Genomic DNA, 25,711 nt, shown 5'->3' with positions numbered 1-25,711 from the left:
TCACCTCTGGTAGGATTTGCACTTCCAACTATGTTGGATGTTACCCAGAACAATATTGTTAAGAAAAGTATTGAACTCTTCACTCGAGCTCGATTTTTGCAGTAAGTGCATTTACCAACAGCAATTCAGAATTGTTATGTGTGTCACCTTAACAAATGCTCTATTTTTTTTCAGCTTTGCAAAACTGTGTTAGTGAAAGTCCTTAAACTGGGCTCTAACTGGCAACGATGGCACTGATGAGCGGCTGTATATATAATCCTTTACACCTAAAGCTGCTGACTGAGTCTGAGACTAGGATTGGATTCAGCGGCACCTAGGCTCTTCTCTGAGAAAGAGTTTAGAAAGCAAGGAGATCCTTTCCGAATCTCATGAGTCAGTGGAAGGGCTTTCCCCCACCCTCTCCCAGCCACTCCTCAGACTTTTAACGCAACAGTATGAATCTGTATGTTCTGACTGCTTGTATTTACAAAGATCAGAACAACCTTACCAAATCATCGCAAGCCAGTTAATCTCATGGTGACAGAGGCTCATATTCCTCTAATGAGATGGCAAGTAACTCCATGGGTTAAGAACATTTCTATGATGATTACTGATTAGAATACCAATGAAATGAGACTGACCTGGTCCTGCTTAAAAGGGAACAAAACAGAATAGCCACCCTTCATGGGATTCCACGTTTTCTACCTGCATACTGTACACAGCATATGCACAAAATCCAACTTAATAATGACTCTAGGACATTCCAAAATATCATTAATTAGGAGAAAATAGTATTTGTCCTCAGAGATATACAGCGGGCTAATACAATCCTAAAGAAGACATTTTTTTTTTCCCTAGAATAGATCCCTTTGCTGCAGTCCAGCTCTGCCTCTGCCACATTTTTACTGCAAAAGCTAGGCAAGCACACTTCTGTTTGTGGTCAAAACAACCTTTTATTAGTCTACTATAATCCTTTAATTTACTACACCAGGCCTCTGCATTAGCTAGAAAAGAAACAGTATTAATAACATTAACACAGATTTGCAAAGACTCACCATGCTACAGTTACTGTTTGCTGAAATGCACTTCTTGTCATCGCACCACTGGCACCCGTTTGTGTTGGCAGTACAGCTCGCACAGTCTGCGTATCGGTAACATCTGTCATCTGCGGAAGCTGTAATACAAATGAAAGTTAAGAAGAAACATTGCACAGAAGGAGAACGCCACCACATTTTAAACACTTGTTTAGAGCATTTTCTGTTACACGCTTCATATGAACTCTAGCCGTTCATAAAGGTTTAAGTAACTGTAGGAAATTAATTCTACTCATTTAATGAGATTTGCTCCTTTAAAAATTCCTTTAGTAACAGCTATATTTGAAGTTTCATAAGTGCCATATCAACCAAAGGAATAGTCACTGATTTGCAGCATACAAACTCTCTTAGCACAGTGCATAAATTAAGAGTATCAGAAAGTCTCTTAAACTATTGATTCCTCACTCCTTTATCAAAAAATATTTTCTTCAGATGCAGGTTTCTGATAAAAATATTATATTGCTATGCAAGAAGGCAAAAGTAGTAAATATAAAAAAACCTAAAACAGATATTAGCAACATACAGACATTTTTGAAGTCTATAAATTAATTTCTAAACCTAATAATGATTGGCAAGTTATAGTTCTACACTTTCTCTACAATAAATATTTGAGGAAGAGTTCACATTAAATCCTTAATACAAGCCTTCAGGACCTGGACTAACATTTATGTTTGGGACACAAATGATTGCTTCTGTTTAAAGGAGGCAAAAATTGGAAAAACGACCATGACCCAAAATAGGAGAATTACTACCATTGCCTACACTGATCACTATGTTTAACTCCTGTGTGGTTCAGCTTCTTTAGTCTCAGGATCATACACGTCCAAGAGATTCTCTTGCCAGAGAACCTTGCTATCCAAGAACTGATCTTTCAAAAACCTGCTAAAATTTTGCTTGTCCTTTAATATTGACTATCAGCAGTTTCTCAGATGATATTCTCAACCAGATAACAACTGAGCAAAGTGGTGTAAAAGAATATATGAAAAATTGGCTTATGACAGAATATGACTACCTGAAACAGAATTTAACAGCAGTGGAGCGCTGCTGTCCACACAACTTTGGAACTGGGATTCTAAACACCTCATCTCTTGCAAGTTTAGCTGTAGTTTATTCTCACTGCAGCAGCTTTACTTTAGAAACTGCTCTAACTTTTTTATTTTCCTTTAGCCTGTCTGTGCTTTGTTTTGTTTGACTTTTTTTTTTTAAATTCCTGTTAACATGACCAGCTTCTCATAAGATCCCCTTCTGTCTGTATTACTTTTACATTTAGTGTCTCAACATTTCTCTTTTTATAAAGAGCTGAAACATTCTAGGCTGTAGATGTCTAAACATTATGAAACTGTACAAAAGCATTTCTTCAGAAAGCTTTACCTGGATAACCTTTTTGTTATATAATGCACGGGTTTTTTTCTGAGTTTGCAACTTTATATCCAGGTCAGAAACAAATAAAAGCTAACAGAAAAATAAACTGCCTTGAAGCATTGATTAACAGCAGAGCTAATAATTTTTTAACAAACATTAAAAGCAGACTGGCAGTTTAATTCTGTGGTAGTTTGGACATGTAGCACACAGCCAAAGTTCGGTTAGCAATTGTAGACTTTGCTGAAGGAAAGATGCACAGAAAAAATAGCAGGTGTATGTAGCAGGGATGCATATTCTGTTCATGTGAAGTACAAGAACACTTCCACAAGCAATTTATTTGTGACAAGCCAAAATACTTAAGAATAGGGTGCTCAGTTTATGAATAACACTAAACTGCTGTTTCAAACAATATAGCTACCATGATGCTGCATAGAAATTCACATGACAAACTTGAACCCATTTTGACATACTGCAGAAAAGGGCTTGTTTCCCTCAAGTTTGTTTCCAGCTGTGACCATACGACATTCTTCCATACACATGCTCCTGCTTGACAGGTAATCTAATTGAAGCAGTGGTGCTTTCCCTCTCCCTTACTGGTACAGACAGACATGAGAGTGCCACACGCCTATAGTGCCAGATACCACTTGCAGCGCCCATCTGTGCTCTGACTCCTGTTATGCTTTCTTGGAATCATAAAAATACAAAGGCTTTTATATATGTGTGTGTATATATATACCAAAGCAGGAGAAAGGGGGGAAAGAGGAAAATTTAAGTCAGTTACAGTGTTTCAAAGTTCACTCTTTTATAAATGTTTCAAACACACTGAACTAAACCCTACCTAAAGTCATTTTGGTTTAGCTCCCCAATAAACTAAATCCTTGCCTTTGAACTCTATTATGTTTTGTATCCCTTAGCACCTTATACTTCTGCTCTTTTGCATCTACTTCCCTGTAATACTTTTATTTAAAATCCAGAATTGAATTATTTTCAAAAATAATCCATAAATCTCTTGCACTGGGTATTCTCAGAGAGGAACAGCTTTAACAGTCCAATCGCTAGTTCCACTTGGTTGGTTTCTGGGGGGCATTTGGGTATTTTTGCCACTACCCCCCCCACACACACCTCCCAGTCTCTTACATCACATTGCAAATATGACACTAAGACTAGAATTCATTTACCTGTTTTCTTAGGACATTTTGCTCTTAGGATGTTATTAACATGTCCAGATTCCCAGGATTCACAATGTTTCTTGTTCCACAGACACCTTATCCCTGGACGAGCATTTTTACACAGCTCTTCATCTCTGAACGCTTCACAGTTTGGAGGCTTGTACACAAGGATGTCATTCAAAAGAACACTTGAAAAACCCCCAAATATATACATGGACCTATTAGGTAAAAGCAAGTAAATATAATTGTTATTGTAGCTATAGATACATTTTCTTGATTTATCTGTCTTGTTATATAATTAAAAATGTTATAATAAACTTCTTCTCTTTCTAATAAAGACTCTGTCAGCATTTCCATTATTGATTATTTTTTCAAGATGTTTATCCATGGAAGGTTAGACTAACTACAAAAAAAACTGCTCAAAGTGCACTGTGCTATATGTATTAGTGAGTGACATCTACCAAATGCCTGGAAAGAAGAGCAGCTATGGAAGAAACTACTCATTTTTTGAATTAGATAATGAGAACAGAGTGTGAAATAATGGCCTGCAGGAAATGAGAACATTTTTCTTCAAGGTTTCAAAGACAGCCAGCAATAATTGGCAGATGGATATTTCTTCTTGGTAACATTTCCTGTGCAGCAGCTGCTGACATCAGAACCAGGAGACTGGAGTTGAGACCTTGCCATTTCTCATTTGAAATTAAGAACAGCCTCAGGTAAAAGATCACAATAAAGAACCTGGATATCCGTTGTATTATATACTCTTCAAACAGAATTAATCATACAGTTACCAATAGCAGAAATCTTCGGAAAGTATCTCATATTACACTATTTTGTACATAAAACCCTACTAAAAGTACCATTAAGTTTGGGGGTGGGGAGGTGAGGGGGCGTAAAAAAAGCATTTTCACCTTGAATCTAATTCATGGAAAGTGACAGTTCTCGAAGTATCAGACATAGCTTAGATGTCTTAAAACAACACAAATCATCAGGAAAAACTACCAGTTGCTGAATTCATGAATTCCAAGCAATTTTCTCTTAATGAAGCAATCTTTTCATTGTTTAATTTCAAGTGCTCTGTGTACAGAGTTACAACATACTGCTATTTTTACTAAAATCAAACCCTTATGTGTAGTATTACTTACCTACTCCATTATTTCTGACCTTTTCAATATCCATATGTAGAGGATCTGCAAGTTTCCCACATATGCTTAAATACTGAGTTCATTAGCGTGATGAATAATGTAGAAGAGGAATGGTCAGTAGTACAATGATCTATAATACCACAACTGTCAGATACTAGACCAGCTGTAAACCAGCAACAGTAAAACTGACACAAGCAAACAGTAGAAATTTCATTAAACCTGACTACAGTTTTCTACTTTTTCACTAAAAAAAAAAAGAATAATAAAAAAAAAATAAAAAGACATTTGTCCTACAATTTTATTTTTGGGGTGGGGGTAGAGGGAGCAGAGGGTTCAGCCACCAAATCTAGAAAACTCCAGATTCATTCCATCTCCTGTTTCTAGATGATTAAGCTTTACTGAGCTCCTCTACTCAACAAATGACATGAAAGTATGTTGAGAATAAACAATATACTTAATATAGTCTAAATGCTGGCAGGTATTTTTCCTGCAAGTAGTTAATGATGATAACTGTATCAGTATCATCAAAATCTTGCTTTTTCCAAGCAAATTTTAGTTACGTGGTTTTGATTTTATGATTGTAGAAGAAAAAGAATTATAGCATGCTGCAAAGAGAAAAAAAATTTTGCCTGTCACATCTAAGTGAGGATTATAGTTGGTACAGAATTTCAAATTCCTTGTAGTTCACAATACTGCGGAAGTACCTCAGTACGCTAGAAGGTTCATATAAAATGTCATTGAACAGATTCCACAGCATGTCAGATTGTTGATTAGCCATACCGATTACCTAAAACAAGTAAAGCCCCTGATGAGCACTACATGTTAATAAATTCCATCGGTTGTATGCCATTGAACCATAACTTAATGTAGGTATAATTTCTGCCACAGTTTTTTCATCCAGAAAAATGGCAAAGAAAATTTAAAAGATGTTTCATTTACCCATTACTGACAACAGCAGTGTGACCAAATCTGTTGACATCTCGATGCAGATTAGGTTTTGGTAAAATCTTCCATTCATCACAAGCTGAAAGACACACACACGAAAACAGTATATGAAAACATATATAAAATAATTCAAAAAGTTTTCAGCAAAATACATGCAAAATGGATTTTGTCAGACACTTTTTTGTATTTTAAGTATCAACTAACTTTATTGCCTATTTACCCTCCTTTCCCAGAGGGACCGGTGCAGTTAACCCCTGCTCTCTCCACTATACCTCATGACCTTCAAATGTTCTTAACATGCTTGCATCATCTATTGGTCTCATGAACTCTGAAACAAAATTTGACTGACATTTAAAACCATTCTTAATAGTAGTTTCTAGGAGTTTTTTAATTGTTCTGCAAAAATCATAGGATTTGACAGACTTTTTTCATTTTTCACTAGATGAAAGCTAAGCTGGATTTTCCTACTCCTGATAATCTGCTTTATTCTGCTGTTTAAATATGTTATTTTTTCAGACTTTCATACCATTCTTCTAGAGTCTTCATTTGCAATGATATGCATCTATCAACATCTATTACAGATCAGTGATATACACATTATTAGTCTTTAGTTCTTAAGCACACTCCATTAATGCCAGTTTGTAAAATTTTGTCCTTTTTGTTTTATGTAGGCTTTGGATAGAAAGATCTCCTTTTTAAATGCATCACTGATATATTTTCTGGAGAAAGGATTACTAGAAATTGCAGGATTTGAGCACATTGCCATCACCAGTTCTGAGACGCTGTATTTGCATTGCTCAAGAATATATCAACAGGTACTCCTTTTAGATGCATTTTTGGAGTAGGTGCTCCAAGAACCTGTCAGCAACACATATCTATCATGACATTTATTAAGGACAGAGGACACTCGTAGAAGTGTCCCTTTATTATACAGTTTTCCGCCTTCACAGCCCATTTCAACACCCACGATGACAAGTAACATCATCATTGCCATCAAGTTATCGGTAATATCGCCTTAATATTACATGTTTTCAAATTATTCAAAGGATTTTTATTCATGTGTAATTCATGGAACATCTACGACCATGAACTTCTTTCTTCTCACAAGTGCTTTAAGACAAACTACCACTCCTCCAACTGTACAACACATCCCATTATTATTTTACTTTTGGTATCTTGACTTAAGTATGGTACTAATTACTTTCATCTAGTATTTGAGATGAATGTTGTACCATCTTCACATCAAATTAACCGTTCAAGCATATTTCTTTTTGTACAGCTGTAGGAGCATTTACGAATGTGGCTTTGGTGTGGTTTCACTTCTCTGTCTTGACCAGGATTTTAGTTCTTCAGAAGAGTTAGTCCTTTCTTCATTATTTCCTGCTTGAACTTTACTGATTTCCAATAATCAAACCCCACAGTTACAGAAATAGGGAGCACCTAGAGGATGAAACTTGAAGGAAACCCCTTTAAAATGGAACAAAGAAAGTATTTTTCTACAGAGCAGACAAAGCATTTCTAGAATTTGTCATCATAACAGGTTTTGGAGATAGGTAGGGTAGATTTCAGGAAAACTTTCATATCAGACAGAGGGTTACAGTTTTCTGATCTAAAAAATCTGATATAAAGATAAGGATTAAATCCAAAGTTGAGAAGGAGTTAAAGGGACAGAGACCCCTCTGATTTAATCCAAATAAAAGGGTGGCTTTATTTTTTTATATATATCTGTATACACCCACACACAAATATATTTAGGTATTTAATAACTATCATCCTTCTAATTTCTCAGTGAAAACTTACTTGCATTTTGCCTCAAGAAGGCTTGAAACTAGAATAAAATATAACATGACACTTCTTTTAAACCAGTGGCAAAGCTATCAATTTGGACACTTAAGAAAAATAAAAAATAAAAAAAAAAAAAAAGAAAGAAAAAAAAAAGAGACCCATTTGCTCAGTATATTCCCCATAATATACAGAAGTGGACAGAGTACATGCCTGCAGAAGCTGCAGAGTCAGAGTTAGTACCACAAAAAAGCAGAAGCATCCTATAGAGATCAACAGTCAGAAAAGGTTGTTGGCATCCAGCAGGACTGTGGGGAACACACCTTAAGCCTGTTTAAACTGTCTTAATGCAATTATTAGGCACGTTGACTTTTAGCTAATATTGCTGAATTTATTTACCAGAAAGATTCCAATGACAGTCACATCTAAATAAGGCAGACTTAATTTTAAAATTAGGACTAATCTACGCAAGTTAGAAATATGATTAAAAAGTAAAGGAATATCACCATCAGACTACATATTTCAAGGGTGTCTGCTTAAGGTTAAAAAAGTAAGATAAGAAAAAAAAGAAACAAACACCCCTCCTCCCTCCCTCTCCAGCTTAAAGCAACAAAACCAGATATTAGGAAATCCAAGAGGGACAAATTGTCCTCCAGGGTGGCGTCATACAGAGCCTAAGACACTACCTGCTGGCCACACTCATGCTGCTCTTGCTCCCACTGTCAGAACAGTTCACCTCTGCTAGCGCTGCTTTCCTCGCACCCCTAATGCAGAAAATTATTCACAGCAGCACTTTGTACAGTTCCATCCCGTTCACATCCCGTGCGAAACCAGCTCAGCGCAAGGGCACACAAGGGTGGGCTCGGCACACGAGCGGGGGCAGGACAGCACGGCTGTGGGCTGTAACATGCTGCGAGGGGGGCTCGGGCTTCCACAGAATCCCAGCCCGAGCCTGCGGAGTCAGGGTGAGACTGTGGCTGTGATAAATCAATTATGTCCTTTTATAAATTGGAAACAGAAATGAAAAACGCATTATTGCCAGAGTAACATTGATGACCCAAGCAGCAATAATTTCAGCATCAGACGGTGGACTCAGAATGGATTTAGTAGTTTGAAGGAAGAAAAACTATAGTAAGTTTAATTCACTGTCTCATAGGACCAATGTATACCCAAAATCTTGCCTCTTTCTCAATTTCTACCTTCATTACCTGTTAATACACTTCATCTTTCACAATTGTTCTTGTTCTTCCTTTATTTTCTCTACTTAAATAGAACGGTGCAAGCACATACTTGCCAGAGAGGTGTTGTTCCTGAAACAGTTTCAACAGAAGACATCGCAGTACTAGGGCACTAATTAATTATTTATCATCACAAGTTTCAGATGAAGGTAGGAGCAGTAAAAAATATAAAAGTTCTGTATTCCCCATATCCCAGCATAACACTGACATTTGATTACTCCATAGGTTTTGAAATATGTAAGAAATTCAGAGCTAAGATCAATATTATTTGTCAGAAATCAGTCGTTAATTTCTATTTCAAGAATATATTTCTATTTTAAAAGCTATACAAAACAAGCATTTTAATGCTACAACTGACCATCAAAAACTTGCTGTTATACTTTAAAATCAAGTTCTTGCTGCTGTTAGTCATTGCACACTAGCAGAAACAGCATGTTTGAGGTCATATGCCTTTGGTGGTAAAGGAAATTATTTTTTAAAACCAACACTAAATTTTCATCTGATCTTGGAAAGTGTTGCATGTTATTTTTTGGATTTTTTACAAATATATGTATGAAATAAATTTCTAAGTATGGGAAACACTATGTATTTAAGAAAAAGTGGGATTTAATACCAAAGGGAAACCATAATAAAGGCTGTTTTGGAGATAAGAAACCCTTGAGGTATGATATAATAATTCCTTTCTTGCTGATGGTATTTGTCAAACTGGCAGTTGTTTTCAATAGAGTACATGAAAAAAAGAGGGTGGGAAGCACATTACAAATAGCCTTTCCTCTTATCTCCTCCTCGCCTTCTCTATGACTACTGAACACTGGACGGAACATTGTGAAAGAATAATACTTCTGCTCAGCTTTAAATTCCTGATATGAGTTTCTCAGTACAGGTTGGTTAAATCAAAATAGAGATAGTTAACCAACTGATTTTTGGTTGGTTTTGGTAAAGAATCAAATAAAATTCATCCCTGCCTGCCATCTTCAAACTTCTTTCAAACATTTCAAAGTATCCATGTTTCCAGGCTTACTGTACAGTTCCGAGAAGAAAGTGGTGAACAGCAAACACAGTATGATTTTCAACATTGTTTATCAATATTACAGCTTTCTGTGTATTGTATTTATTATATGAAGTCTAATAAGGATGGTAAGTTTTATGGAGTAAAGAATAAAACACTTTGTAAAATGTCATGGACTCGAAGTATTATACAGATAGTAAGTGGCAGATATAGTATTGGTCGTATTTAGCGTTGTCTCTGTATGTATGGGGTATAATATATACCACATGAAAGCATATACTGCTTTTAATAGAAACAGTTACTAAGCGGATGAAGGAGCGATACTATTCATCCCAAACTGATCAGCAGAATTTTTAGTCACTGAAAAGTATAAGGAGGAATACAGGGACTTTTTGTCCTGAAGTAAGGCTTCTATTTCAAGAACATGTTGTACCACATTATATGATTATAAGAAAAAGTTCCGTCGTACTCCTTGGTATAGATTAAATGGTTCCCAGGTGATACAGAAGTGGCTCAGAGTGAATTCACCAGCCACACAAAATACATGATGAAATACACCACAGAAATGCACCAGATCTGAGGTGATCCAGCTGATGCTGGCAGAGAAAACCCCAGCTGAACTTCACACAGGGTAGTGCACTGCGGGGTCCATAGTCTGGCAGGACACACCTCGCCACCCTGTCCTTTGTCCTGTCACCTGTAGCCTTCTCACCTGCATCCTCCTGGCAATACTACATTACTGGTACCAGGGACAATAACCAAGACATTTTATAGAAAAGTTCTCAATGTTGCAACAGTAAGATAAATTTGACAGAGCTAGAACTCAGGTGGGAATCTAGGCTGGCTACCAGGGACATAGAGACTGAGAATTCCCTAGGGACCATTATGGCTCCATTGCTCAGATCACTAAAAATACAACCAGTGACATCAATACAAAGATACTATAATAGCATATACAGTAGGGCAAGAGGAATATGCTATAGTAGAAATTATACCAGTAAATATATACTACCAGAATATATTCATAGATTACTAGAATGTTTCCCAGTACAATTTTATAGGAAAGTAACAATTGCATTTCTAAGCAACGTTGTCACATCAGTAAAAAACTCTTAATAGATTTGCTTTAAAATGTTTAACTAAAATCAGATTTATCAAAGTGTGACTGAGGGAAAAATAGGGGAAATACAGCATCCAATCCCATCCAGTTAGTCCTCCACGTCTTTTTAAGATTGACTTTTGCTCTTCAGACTACAGTTGTACATACCATTAAAAACCTGTTTGGGAGTGGAGGGTGCTATGAAGTTTGCACTTACTATTCACATCTGATTTTGAACAACGAATTACTCAAACATTTGGGCAGAACTGGAGCAGAAGCAAGTTAACCCAGGTTCATTAAGTTAATGTCTGAATTAAGTTAACAAAGCAGTTTTGAAAATCATAACAGTTGAGCATCCAATTATATCCAGTTCAGATTTTGATTTATTAAAATCTAAGAGAACCACATATCCACAAGCCATTTAAAAGTTGATTACTCTTCCCCCTTTCTTCACCTGATTTATTAAATGTATTATGGACATCTCTATTTTCAACACTAAAAAAGACTATGAGAATGAGCCTAAAATCTTGACTACTCATCCCAAATCTACAAAATTCTGTGAAGAATATAAAAGAACATCAAGGAACTGAAATATTCCCTTTCAAAAAAAAAAAAAAAAAATAGAAATTCAGATGAAAAACTGTAAGCATTAATAGAAAAGAAGCTTCTTAACAACTCCTCCCCATTTTCCTCCCTGACCCTGCAACGGCCAATACCGCACTCAAAGCTGAACAGAAGCAACACACTCACTCAGAACTCGCAGGTGGATCTCTCTCAAAGTGATACTCTCCCTGTTCCCTTTAAAGAATAGAAATATGATCAAAGGAAAAAGACTTAAATGGTTTAGTAGTAGTTAATGATCATTTTCTGCCTGGTGGGACTTAAATCTACAGCTTTCACCCCTGAGGAAAGTGCCCTAACTGTTCAAGCTAGGTAACTTCACTGCTCCAAGTTAATGCCATCCCACTGAATAGGTAAAAAAAAATTTATATATATGTATCAGGAAGAGAAGTTTTTAGGACAGTCTCTGAGAAAAGTGGCAATCAGTGTTCCATACTTTACTTCCAGGATCACATTTGTATTTCAGCACTGGCAGGCCAGTTTAGTGACAATTTGTCACTACATTTGGAGCTATGTTTTCACAAAGGTATGTGAAACTACCTACTTTATATTTACATTCTCCAATCATTTCTCAGTTTTTAAATATTTAAATAAGTTTGTATTGATTCTGCTCAATACCCTCTGTATTGTAACACCTGCAGTGCAGCCTTATGTGCTACGTAGGATAAAATGTCAGATTATGCTTGTACGCTCTCTTTACATATTTACAGTAGCTACTCAGTTTTACTCTGGTAAAGAAAAATTGTTCGTTCACAAAGTACAGCCACACATTATACTGCTGTCTGGTTCCCCCTTTTTTTTTGTGACCCTGGACAACTAAACACCATGAAAGTTAGGTGCAAATGAAAAACTTACTTTCCAATTCATTCCCCACTGCAAAAATATTTTTCCTTATTCAGATAATAAAAACCTCCTTACTCTCAGAAAGACATTAAGGCAAATATGTTTGCAACATCACGAAATTAATTTAAACTGTAGATCTAACATCTTCAGCAGAGTCTATATACATAACAGTGACTCCCTAAGCAATATTAAAAACAAAACAAAAAACCTAGAGCTTTCCTAATATAGAGAGCAATTAGTGCATTATATTATTATGGGTTTGCTTTTCTAATAGTGCAGTGATACAGAGGTAATTGCTGCTACAAACTGCACCAGAACTACGTTATGACTTAAGTGCTCAGGAACACATAAAACAACCTATCACAGCCGCTGCTTTACATTTTCTTTGTGATATCACATTGATAATCCATTTGTAACTCCCAAAGGAGGCAGAAATGTAAAATCAGATGGTTTTACAGTGGGGCTGGGGGGTGATTTTTACACACATTTAAACTAACTCATTTTGTTCATGACAAAGACTAGACATGAAACAACTTATTTTACAAGCACACAATTTATGACTAAAAAAATTCATTTTATTACAAAATATAAGCAATATCTTTGATTACAAGTGAAAGTAATCTCATGAGATAATCTCGAAAAAAATTTTCCAAACAGGAAAATTTTCTTAAACTTTGTTTGAATACCCCAGAAGAAACTTAATATATCCATACAGTATTGTCTTTCACAAACAGTTGAATTTTCTTATTATTTAATCCATAATAATAAACTGAAATCCAGATAATAACAAGACTTACAAAAGGAACATTGCGGAATATATTATCTTAAATGTATGGGTTATTGAACTTCTCCCATAGATACAGACAGTGCTGAAATATAACTACCACTGGGAGAGAGCACGGCAGCAGCTGCCATGTACCAATTATTTCCATTTCTAGCTTTTATAGAGGTTCCCTGTCAGCCATTCTCTGTACATTTCTGGGGTATGCAGATACCTTAGCAGTTGGCATATGTGAAACAAAAGGACAGAGACTGAATACTTTGTAAACTGAAAGCGCAGGCACTGCCATAGGCATACAGAAACATATTTACTGACATAATTTGGCCAGGAGCTAAAACAAATATCTTTACTCTTAGAAAAAGCGCTTTTTTTTTTTTTCTTTATACTAGTCTCAGTAGTTAAAATATCCATTTTAAATTCTGATTCTGTATGAGCAATTAATTTATTTTCATATGCAAATTTTGCATCCAAATACTTGTAAAATATAATCTACATTACTTTCCTAAGCTCTGATTGGAATAGAAACACAAGAATTTTAAGCATGGGGTGTTTTCTGTATCACAGTTTTACAATTAAAAAAAGAAAAAAAGCAGTCTTACTAATCCCAAAGTAATACTTCAAAAATCTATCCTAAAGTTTTAGAGTACAGCTTTGAAATTTTTTATCTTCCGTTGGGCTGAAAACAAGTTCTTCAACAGGCACATGCGGATGTTTTTGTATATTTATACACACATATAAATATGTATTTAATACATACATGTATAAAAATACATAATGTGATATTGAGGTTTTGGGTTTGGGTTTTTTTTTTTTTTAAGTAGTAGTTCAACAGGTTCCCTAGGGTGAAAAATGAGCTGTCCTTCAGAAAACTAAACCCCACATGGACACAGTCTTCTAACTACCCACCTATACATTTAGAGAGACAGAAGCTTTCCACCTAAAGTCATAGAAATTATAAATCAGATTTATACAATACATTTATCAGTACTGTAACATTAATTATAGGGCAGCATAAGGAAGAAATACACATGATATTTTTCTTTAAACCTTCATACTGGGTACAAAGATTGAGGAGAAAAGTGAAGAAACAAAGCAGTAATGGTGCATGCACTTGTCTTTTCTTCCCAAGCCTACAGGAGAGAACAGAGCAAGGTAACATCTTTGCTCCAAGTCTGGTTACCAGACATAATGTTGTTCAAAATAGCTCTTTATTGGTACAGCCTAGAAGATTGATTGTGGCTAAATATTCACAGTGTAGCTTCCGGTATTTGGGGGAGCAATACCACAGAGCTCTGCTTTCTATGGGAGGGCTTTCCATGATTGTTGAAATACAAGAAGACAAATAGCAGCAAGAAGAATCCTATAACAGTTTTTAGCTCATATTGATTACACTGGAGCCTATTTGATAGCTAATTTAAGTATGTTATTTTTGCTCAAATTCATGTACATGTGCATATAAAAAATGTCTGCAAGTTTTCTTAACTTGCACTAAATAATCCTTAGTCATGGCCAAAGAATGAGAGATCTTCATGAAATGGTTTCTTTTTTTTATGTTTAAAAAATTAAGAAATTCTTTGCATAGAATGTTATTTATTTCACTACTCTTACCCTTTCATAGAATTCAGCCCAGTTTTTGAGACGTGTACCCATCAGACTAACTTCTGCAAAACAACAATACTTTGTTTGGAGCAGGAGTTGGACTAGAACTTTGTATGGTAGACAGATCACCATGGTTTCTCTCTGAATTGTATTCCATTCCTTATACAATGTATATAATTCATTTGGTCAAGTATTCAGAAGAAACACCTCAGCACACTAGCCTGGTTGAAACGCTCTACCACTAAGGAGGCAGAAAACACAGTGGTGAACTTGGGGCCAACAGTAACTGCCTTGTGTGATTTTGTTCCTGAAGAAAAAAAAAGTAGACTGAACCGATGTCAAACTTTGTACCAAGAAGAAAATATAAGCAAAACATCAATACTGACACGTCACATTTCCTCTCTGATTCTATTCCATGTTTATTTAAATGAATCTCTGCAGGACCTAAGCCCTTTGTAGAATTTAAAGTCAGTGGTGATTATCTAATTTCTTTCTGCCATATCTTGGTTTCCCAAAGGTATCCAATTTTTATATATTACAACATAGTGCTAAGGAATTGGGAGAACTCAGGGTAGAGGTCCTAATATATAGTTTCTCAATTACGTGGCAAAGACTGAAGAACAAGATAATATCCTTTTTTGAAAGACAAATCACTATTAATTAAATACAAGTATGCAGCCAGATTTTGAGACAGGCACATGCCAGTTTGTATTGACTATTATGTATGATGACTATACATATGCAAAGGATACTTTGTGTAACTCCCCAGTTTCAAAAGAATTGTCACGGAGCACAGATTTTCACAACCAGTACATATACAATTTTACTATATACACCTATTCAAATTCCTCATCTGAATGAGAAAAGCTACAAGTATCTTTCAAAATGTTGTAAAGGAAGAATTGAATAAACATCCTAGGTTGAACACTAATATTACACCCATCCTATGCAGAATCTCACCAGCTGAGGCCCTTCGGCTTCTTTGTAAATACTGAACAAGTAGCTACGGCACTCCAATGAACAGCAGACCAAGAAAACCCGTAACTAACATCAGTTAGAAAACCACAGGCCAACCACAGCATCCAAGACTGAGCCTGATGCCAGCCTTGTCCTCATTGACAAGGTTCCTCCTTCAGCATAACATTAGCAATAACAGCACAGTCAGAAAATACCTCACCTCTATGAGGATCAACATTTGTTGATCTTTAAGGAGCTGCCAGAGCATCTTAGGGGAAAGTTTGGTGGTAAAATATCAGAGGAGGACAAAAACATACCAAAGGCCAGGTTTCTCAAGCTCACTGTATGCAGCAGACTTCTCATCACACAAGTATGTTTACTACTGTGTAAGTAAATATACCAAACAATATTAAAACTATGAAAATTATGCATCATAATAGTTTTTACATCTTCTCCAGTTCTCTTGAATCTTCAGCTTTAAGAAATTATTCAGATGCAGTAAGTATTTAAAATGACTGAATTGAGCTCTTGGCACATGACAGTGACATTCAATACATTTAATTGTCTAAAACTTACGCATGTAGACTAACTTCAGTAGCTGGAGAACAATAACTGATTCCAGAAAAGAAGAAGGAAAAAAAAAAAAAAAAAAAAGAGCAACTCTGTCCTAAGCTTGGCTAAATTAATTGCTCTCTGGAGATACTTATCTCCCTCCATTGGCTAGAGGAGTAGTCTGGACTACCAGATTGTATTAGAAACCAACCTTTTAGACAGCTAAACTTAACTGAGATGAATGCCCGCAAATAGTTATTTCACATTAATATGAAAAACAGTAAGAATTTTCATGGATAATAAAAAGCTGAAGCAATTTATCCATAAGACTATGTCACATATAATAAGAGATATAATCAAAAGTACTCTGTAGCCCAACTTGAACATAAATAGTATAGGCTCTATCTCCAGGGTCCAGCTGGTTTCCAGACAGCACCCATTTTTTACAAGACAGAACATAACACTCCATCACTTGCAGGGTATCTAGGAAACATGATACTGATAGCATCATATATTTTTGCTTCCAAGCGTTGTTCAAAAGCTCATGAAACAAAGTAAATAAAATTCTGAAATATACCCATTCCATAATTATTTAATTCTTAGTACAATAAGTATTTACTGTTTCCTGGAAAACTGTCTTTATATAATGTGTGCTGTGAGAATGTGTTTTTAATTTGGTGAAATGAATAATACAGAAGATTAAATCTGAATCAAATCAATCTTCATAATTTTTTTTAAGACTAATTACTACATCCATTTCTTCTGTTCTTCAGCAGTTTCATAATGTGAAGAATGTGACTTGCAAGAAAATACAAATGCCACATTAAATATTGTGGAAAGCCAAAATATTTTTCCACTTTAAAAGACAAAAAAAAGAAAAAGTCAACATATCAGCATACATTTTCATGAAGCTAGATTAAAAAAAAAAAAAAAAAAAAACAACGAACCACTCTGGTGTGTGGAAGTCAGAAAGTTTTATGCAGATCCTGGGACTCATACTATTGATTCTCTTGATTCTCAAGTGCACGTTCTACAAATATTATCCTCTAAAATTAGGAAGAAGCTCTGTTTCATTAAAAATTAAAACCAGATGTGAACTGAAGTGAGAACAAAATCAATAGTTCACACCATCAGGTGCCTGCCTATAAGAAGCCACAGAATATGTGATACAGGGATACAGTCAAAAAAATTCAACTCTTCTGAAAAGGCATTATTTGCACACTGTGTGAACTGGCAGGAAATAACACATATATATGTTCCATGTACTAAATTTACTGATTATTTTTGTATGAAAGCAAGCACGTTGCATTAATGTCTATACAGAAAGCCATAAAGAGCCATCAACTAGTTCTATAAAAAGGATCACGTCTCACCCTCTTCTACCACTGTATTTGGCTGATAAACACTTGCCAAAAATAGGTCCAGGCACTATCCACAGGCTATCCTCAACAGGATCATGCAGTCTATTTCCCAGACTACTCTGACATATTTCCCAATTTTTAGCTCCAAGGACAAGAGGTCGTGCTTTTTCACCTGAATATGACCTGTGTATTTATACTTCCAGCCTACACTTAAAATACAGGCATGAACATTAGGGAAGGGGAAAAACTGTTTATGGCAAGAACAACAATGGCAATAAACAAGACAGGAAACATATTAGTGACTCATTAAATTCTGTTAGATTTACAACCTCCACAATCCTATAGAGAGGCTTTTCCATAGCTGCACAGCTCTAATGGTTGGAAACATTCTACACACTGAAAGCTTACCCCCATCTAGTCTTGTCTCAAGAATTTTACCTTAAACAGTTTTCTTCCAAAGTGTATTCTTATCATCTGTTTATAAAACAATCTTTTCTGCTCTCAGCCACTCTTGCAAAATTAGATATACCACCTCCTTTTGTTATTTCCTAAAGGCTCTTCATGCTCAGTCAGCCTTAACACCACTTGCCACGTAGAGCCTTGTTTGAGTTTGTCTTTCATATATGTGTTCTGCCAAATTTCTACAAAAATATCCAGGGCCTTGAGAATGGCATCAGTGCTTCTTTCTTCTTTTCATTAGGACTGCACAGGCCACTTCCACAGTCACATGCCACTCCTGACTTGGACACACAAGCCACTTGTCATTTCCTTCAGTTTGTAGGAGAAAATTCCTGTCATTTCCTAAAAGCATGACTTGCACCTTGTTACATTAAATATTATCTCATGTCAACTGTCTTTTCCAGTCATCTCATCCCTCCTGAATGACAGTCCAGCCTCTTCCCAAACAGCTGTCAGCAAAGTTTCACGGAGTTCTTTTGTTACTACTCACTTCTACTTTAGAACTCAGGTAACTGGGAATGGATTCTGTATTTTGACATTTGTGCTGCACACTAGCAAGCTTTGGTGCTTCAAAAGTAAACTTTTTTTTTAGCTCCATTCTCCTAAGTCTATCATCTGTCCCATGAAACTAAGCATGAATAGTTTACCCATTTTCATGCGCTGTGGAAACACAGTTTATCCTTAACATAGTGATGCCAATGTATTCCATAGTCTGTTACTGCCCCGATTCATTTAATGTAGTTATTCCATTAGCCTATACAAGGGAGTATCCCCCAGAGATTTCCTCCCATTTAGCAAGACTGCTCATGCTAGAGTGTTGGTGGGGTATTGCTCCATGTGAAAACAGACATATACCGAAGCAGTTAAGCTGATCCAGTAATGTATTTCAGTCTCAAAGGCAGGAATATTTTAATTAATACTCCAATCTGAAATGCATAGGAAGAGGTAGGAGGGTGGAGGGCAACTTGTCAGAGGAAGATAACCAGCAAAATCCATGCATCTTAGCTATCAGCCCCAAGCTGTGTCTATTCAGCTACAACCAGCCATCTACCACAATCAGCCTCCCAAAAGGCTGGTTCTCTACACTCTGCTTCTTCTAGTGCAGGCATCCTGGTTCCAAACTGCTCTTCAGCTTGGGGGAGCTCCACCTTTCCCAGTTTCCCGAGCACCACCACCTGACTACCCCTACCTCACCTTTCAGACTGATGCCTACACCTTGGCTTCTCCACTCCCCAGTTTTCAATTCAGGCCCGTTGCAATGATAAGCACTGAGCAATGCATCTTCCAAACTGCCACCAGTTCCACACGTTTTAAGGAATCTCTCAAGCATTACTTGGGAAATATTCTGGTTTGGGGCAGGGGGGGTTGTGAGGTTTTGTCTGCATTTTGGTGTTTTGGTTTTTTGTTTTTTTGTTGGTTTGTTGTGGTTTTTTTTTAAGTCCATCAACATATTTTATTAGTACTATGTAGATATTAAGGATGTAAAAAAATAAATCAACACTTGGTGGTAATAACCACTAGGCTCTGGTCAACACACTCCCATAACACCAAAATGCACCAACCCTTGCAATTAATTTAGCAACATATCCACCATTCATACTATAAGACAGTATTAGGCATATTTTTTAAAATTGATCATTCTAGCTACTATGCTTTGTCCCACAAACCAAAAATTGGGGACTATTATGGAACAAAAGTCTGGTTTTAATTTTACAATGTAATTTCTAAATAACTTGAAGATGTTTGGGATCAAGACTCTAAAGAATCACAGCAGCTGGACTTGAGAAAGAAACACTGCGGTATTTCAAACTCAAATGAGAAAAATAGAATGAAATACGTACCTATATCATATGCAAGAAAGTCAGCAGAAAAACACTTTGCACCATTACTCAGGGAAGTATCATTATGAGTGTTTCCACCAAAAATGAGCATAGCTCCATTGATTAAGACAGCTGAATGAAGATATCTTGCAAAACCACTCTCTTTCAAAATAGTCCTACGAAATACAAGAACAAATGAATACATACTAACGTGTTAAAAACTGTTTACATACATCAAGAAAATGTATAGATGAAAACAATATAAAATACAAGGAAAACAGTAAACTAAAGCTACTACCTAGTAAATATGATTAAATGTGTTTAAATTGTTTTAAGATTATGGATTTTTTCATGTTACAACAAATATATTTAGCATTCATTTTAAAAGTTGTGGTTTTTAAATTAAAAAACTGTTAAATAATGTATCTGAAATAAATGGTATCATGTTTGCATTCTTCAGAAGTGATTAATATATGATAAATTTTACTCAAAACTGAATTAAAACCCATTCATATTATTACTTCCTATTCTTATGTATCCATAACCATGCTGGGGTTTTGCTCAAGAAATGCAGTAATGAACTCTTCAGAAAGAAAACCAAATCTTTAGACCATTCTAACTAATTGAAAAGGAGAGGGTTTTCTTTAATTAATTAAACACTCAAACCTGGAAAAGAAATAGTAGAAGTCATTCTCGGTACTGCTTCATAAATATATTCAGGCTGGCAAACAAACATACAGAGTTTCAGTACAAAAAAAAAAAAAAAATTAGTCCATGCACATTGAGTCTTTGACCCCTTTTCGTGTCTGTGCAGTTTGCTTTGTGCCAGAGCAATAATATGGGCCCAACAGTAGCCAAGAGCTATCAATACTACAGGTTTAAAGTAGCAGGTGTGGGGTTAGCAGAAAGAACACCACGCAAACTTGATTCAGTCATACCTTCATTCAGTCTTTCATACCAAGGGAGAAAGTAACAATCTGTGGGGTTTGCCAGCTTGAATTAGTTAAGTAGATGAGCTGTAGACATGTTCCCTTAATAACCTTTTCCTTGTCTCAGTAATCTAACATTTCAAGTTTAGATTCCCAGTTTCACTTGTGCTACTGCACACTGCTCACACCTACAATTAAACTGTTCTGTCATTCGTTTCCTTTAACAAACATACTGACTTGACAATCTTTTCTTCGAGTAGAATAATACTGTCTCTTTCTTGAATCTCACTGTTAACATTTGTTCAATATTTTTACACCATCATAGGGTTTCGGGGAGAAGGTTTAAAGTATGTCTCAGCACTTTGACATAACGATGTAGATCAATCAATAAACTTGAGATATTTTTGAAGTGGTAAGAGATGGTATGTTTCAACAAGCTGAGAGGAAGGCGTTACACATAAGTTCTCATATTGTCATTTCCCCCCTACACCTAGAAGGTAACATCAAAGGAAATACCAAAGACTAAATGCAAGTGAACGAGGCAAGTTTTTTATTGCTCAAAACTGCGGTAATTCCTTCAAGCCACCAGCATACCCACCAATGTCCTTCTGTTTTCAATCCTTTTTATTTTGTTGTTAAGTGACTTGCATTTTTGTTGTGTATTTCTGGTTAACATACTTTGAAAATAAAGCACTACATAGGTGTGTTTTTCTAACCAGGAATTAGCTTGCTACAGATTACTCATGGTACTTACCAAGAAAACCATGGTATTTGGTTTCAAACCATTTTCTACACTTCCTACCCCCTAATTTGCGTTAGTTGCTATACGCTAGGCTCTGTCCTGATTATTCTGCCTTCCAACTGTCTACAAATTGTTGTCTTGATCACTAAAGGCCTAAAGAGCCATACACTGTTCCAGGGAAAACTAAGGACTCTCCTCTCCACAGTGGATATAACAGATATCCCAGAAATTTTTCTTTGGGCTGCACTCTTTTCTGCTTGTCACCCAACTGCATTGCCTCAGTCCTACATTGCACAGGGTGGGGGCTTTTTTGCCCCCAATTTTGGCATATTCTTTGCTGAGTTTCATCCCTTCTGGTAACAGTTACTTTCCCCCATGATTCAGCAAAAGTGGAAGTGTAACACAGACCAAGTTTGTTAATTTGGCCATGATTTTCACTATTCATTAGCATCACTGATGAGAGCAACCTTCAGAACTCTCCAACACATATCAACCCCATGCAAATTGTGTAAGTCTCAACACACTTAATACCAAATTCATTCTTTATGCACGTATATGTGTATCTGCAAACACAAGTCCATGTTGACTATACCGATGCCAAAGCAGCAGCATGGTTACAGTGGCAACAGAAATACCCAGAAGCCAGCGTGTGCTTCCACTTCTTCAGGCTGTTATCTAAGCCCAGCACCACGTTGTCCCCCAGCTGCCAACCACAGCAGTATGCAAGTAACGCAAAGCAATGCAGGTATTACAAACGCTGTACTTCTCCGTCATGTATTAGAAATAATGTTCACACTGGGAATTAAAATATCACCCCCTCACATTCCAAGAAACATAAAGCTTATATGCCTTATTGATATGAAGATATGAAAACCCACACGCCACTGAATAAAACAAGTAATCAGCTTTGTGTACCAAGACTTAGTGAAGTGTATGAACCTCAGCCAGATCAGAGAGCAAGTACCAGAGAAAAACAGAGACAGTGAGGACAAGCAAATGCGAGCATGCAAAAAAGCCATGTACATGGGCATGAGAAAGCAGTCATGGTTCCACCTCCTCTTCATACCCCACCTAGGCAGTGGCGTACTCAGTTGCCTCAGAGTGCATTGAATATAGTTATAAAATGTCACAAAGATTTTATTACTGTGTGTCAATACCCCATCCTTTCAGCCAGTTTTCAGTCCCATAGTACAATTGACTTCCAGTATAGTACTCATGAAATAAGAGTTAAGTGCTCTACAAGCTGCAGAGAATGCCACATTAGTATACACAGAAGCATTCATTATTAGTTTTTACATGAATACTGAATAAAAATATTCCAATTATTATTATTGTATTGTTGAACAAACCAAAGGATACAGTATCACTTGTTCCAAGAATAGACTATAATAAGAGAGCATTAAAATTCCAGCAATTTAAAATACATTAAAAGAGACAAAAAGGTCTTTTAATAATGTTTCCAAATGCCACAAGTTAGTGGCATTCAAAATCAAGAGCCCCAGCAAAATCAAACCCACGTTTCCAACATCTGAGAGCAAGTCTTGTGTGCTTAAAGTTAAGCCATCAGTGCTCAACACAAATGTTAAATTGCAAGAATAAAATGTTCTGAGAAACAGTTCTTGATCTCAAATCTTCTCTAGGGTAAGAAAAAAATATTACTTTCTATACAAGTAGCATTCACAAGTTAAAATGAACTTGAAGGACAAGGAACTGACAAACAGAAACACCAAGAACTTTAATAACTAAGGTTCCCTATACAATACCAGGAATTTTCTCTCTTATTTCTGATAGTTTTGTGAAAAGTAACCTTCCACAGTTTTTAAATGCGTCTACTTCTCTATATAACAGGTACTTCAATGTGCATCAGCAGTATATTCACAGCATGTGGAAACAGTACACATGTACTCTTTCTGCATAGTGGTTATGTCCGTACAGGAGAACCTTTTCTGAATTTGTAGAACATGTGCAAAGCTTCCTTCCTGCCATTCCTTTGATGTGTAGCTCCATTAATCCACTAGCTAAAGTCTAATCCCTCACCACAAGTCTTCCATTTTGTTGCAGAGAGTGCACTGTTCTGCAACATGTAAAGGATATGTAGGAGCCTACATGACTTTACTAGAACCTTACTCTATACTTATGTTCTCTTCTTCAATAACAAATAACTTAATTTCCTACATTATAAATCCCACTTACCATGTCCGAGTATTAACTTCATATCTGTAAAGATCATCTACCAATCCATATTTATTGCCAGGCAATGCTTTGTAACCACCATGGACATAAACAGATTTTGTCAGTTCGTCATAGACACTAGTATGGCCGTATCCACCTTGGACAATTGCTCCTTTTGTTTCTGGTACAAGCCAAGAATTGGACCCTGGAACAGATGTACAGAAGACATAGTTTTAAGGCTGACTATTGCTAACACACAATATTAGGAGTTTTAAGCAGATTAAATCATTTTCATTATGATTCTACATGCAGCAATAACTGGGGAGTTTTTTAAGAAGTAATTTTATACCAGTGTATCAAAACACCTACAATTGGTTAATGTTTTTAGACTATCATCTGCTAGTCTTGATTAATCACAAACACATCACTGTCACAGGTTCCAGGCAGTATCTCATACTCTTACATACGTGAGATCAGCATATGCTAAAACAATTTTAAAAAAATCCCCAAACCTTTCAGAAAATATGAAAATGAGAGTTACGATTAATTCTTTCTCAGCCTTAACTTTGTCCTGCCAGAGATGGATGATGAGAATTCAGCGCTCCAGCTACTCCAGCTGCATTAGCACCACCTGTACTCAATCAGAAGGAAACTGTCTGGAGAAGCCTAGCAGAAACTGAAGCGCTGAGATTTTCGAGAAGCATGTAACGTAAGGTAGCTCAAGGTACACAGGGATACAGACAAATGCTTTGCTACTGAACTGTAAAATTATTGAGCTAAAATCAGTTTCCAAGTACTGTTTCTTACTTATTTAACTGCAAATATACCTACTCAGTTGCTGAAAACTCACAGAAGGATCATTTGATAGCAGCTCATTAAACTAGCATTTAAATCCACATTTTACATCACATCAATAATTGCAGAGAGACACCAAATAAAACCATTCACAATAGCTGAAGAATAAAACACAACTGGAAAATACTTTACCATAGCAATAAAAAAAGGCAGAGAGGTTAAAGGACTTCTTGTTCCCTGTGGCCCTGAACATCTATTTTTCACCCCCCGCCCCCCCCCCCCCCATCTTCCCAGCTGATGACATAAGTCACAAAAAGAACCATCCAGAGGTATTTCCTGTAGAAACCAGCCTATTCAAAAGAGCCTGGGATGATTATGCAGCCAGTTCTACGGGTGTGAAATGGAAGAAATAATTCACTTACAGCCTCTTGAAGATTATGTCAGATGAATAGAAAGGGTGGACATGGACTTCCAAAGTGCAGCAGTCTCCTGATTCTCAACCTAAAGAGGCTGCCATTATCGAGTTACTTATCCAAGGCCAGCACACAACACCATATACCTTGCTTCATCTGAAAGTTAGTTTAAATTCTATTTCAATTTTTAGCTGACATTATGTAGGTAGTTTGAGATTACCTCTTTTCCCTCCAGATTCTTCTGTTCATTGAAGAGACTCTTGACTTTCAGTTATTACTGCTGCTATTCGACTTTCATTAAATGCTTTCCAGGCACTACCTCTATAAGCAACTTACATTTTTTTCAGTAACAAGTGCTTATAGCAAGTTATAAAGTATAGATTAAACTGGAAGACCTGTGCTGATTGTATATGTGTACGAATGCTGATGTTTGTGTAATACACTATTTATATCTGACACAGTATATTTACGTTATTTATATGAAGTGTAATGTAACTAGTATTTTATTCCAATCTCTCTGTTGAATATTATCAAGCTATTAAGAACTACAACTCTGTACATAAAGATCAGATTTGTACCAATAATACTGTATTTTACATACGTATTACCTTGCCAACAAATAGATTTACCTGATACAATTTATGTAATAAGGTTGGTGAGGAGTCAACCTGCAGATACACCTTTCTATCATCGACACCATCTTCATTTTTTCATTTAAATATTGATCAGTCCTAAAGACTGGCATATATGCTTTTCAGGGAAAAAATACTATTTCTGCACATAAATTTACACAATGGTGTTGCTCATATGCATAATAAAATGTTTTGCATTTATATCTGGTTTAT

General features: G+C 36.1%; 1 protein-coding gene across 8 annotated transcripts in view; it reads right to left on the bottom strand.

Annotated features, from left to right (window-relative positions):
• The window catches only part of ATRNL1 (attractin like 1), a 570,901-nt gene that overhangs the window by 459,459 nt on the left and 85,731 nt on the right, over nucleotides 1-25,711 (bottom strand). For all 8 annotated transcript variants that reach the window (XR_013930596.1, XR_013930597.1, XR_013930598.1 and 5 more), the window contains exons 9-13: nucleotides 23,680-23,863; nucleotides 19,837-19,991; nucleotides 5,689-5,773; nucleotides 3,614-3,822; nucleotides 1,035-1,153 (exon numbers count right to left, since the gene is read on the bottom strand). Coding sequence is in view for 5 of the 8 variants with exons in the window: in XM_080403249.1 (XP_080259375.1) it covers nucleotides 1,035-1,153; nucleotides 3,614-3,822; nucleotides 5,689-5,773; nucleotides 19,837-19,991; nucleotides 23,680-23,863 (752 nt within the window). In the remaining 3 variants the exon portion in view is untranslated. The remainder of the gene's footprint in view (nucleotides 1-1,034; nucleotides 1,154-3,613; nucleotides 3,823-5,688; nucleotides 5,774-19,836; nucleotides 19,992-23,679; nucleotides 23,864-25,711) is intronic.

The sequence above is a fragment of the Falco punctatus genome, assembly GCF_963210335.1.
Source record: "Falco punctatus genome assembly, chromosome: 9".
Taxonomy (NCBI): domain Eukaryota; kingdom Metazoa; phylum Chordata; class Aves; order Falconiformes; family Falconidae; genus Falco; species Falco punctatus.
This window is presented reverse-complemented; position numbering and strand designations above follow the sequence as displayed.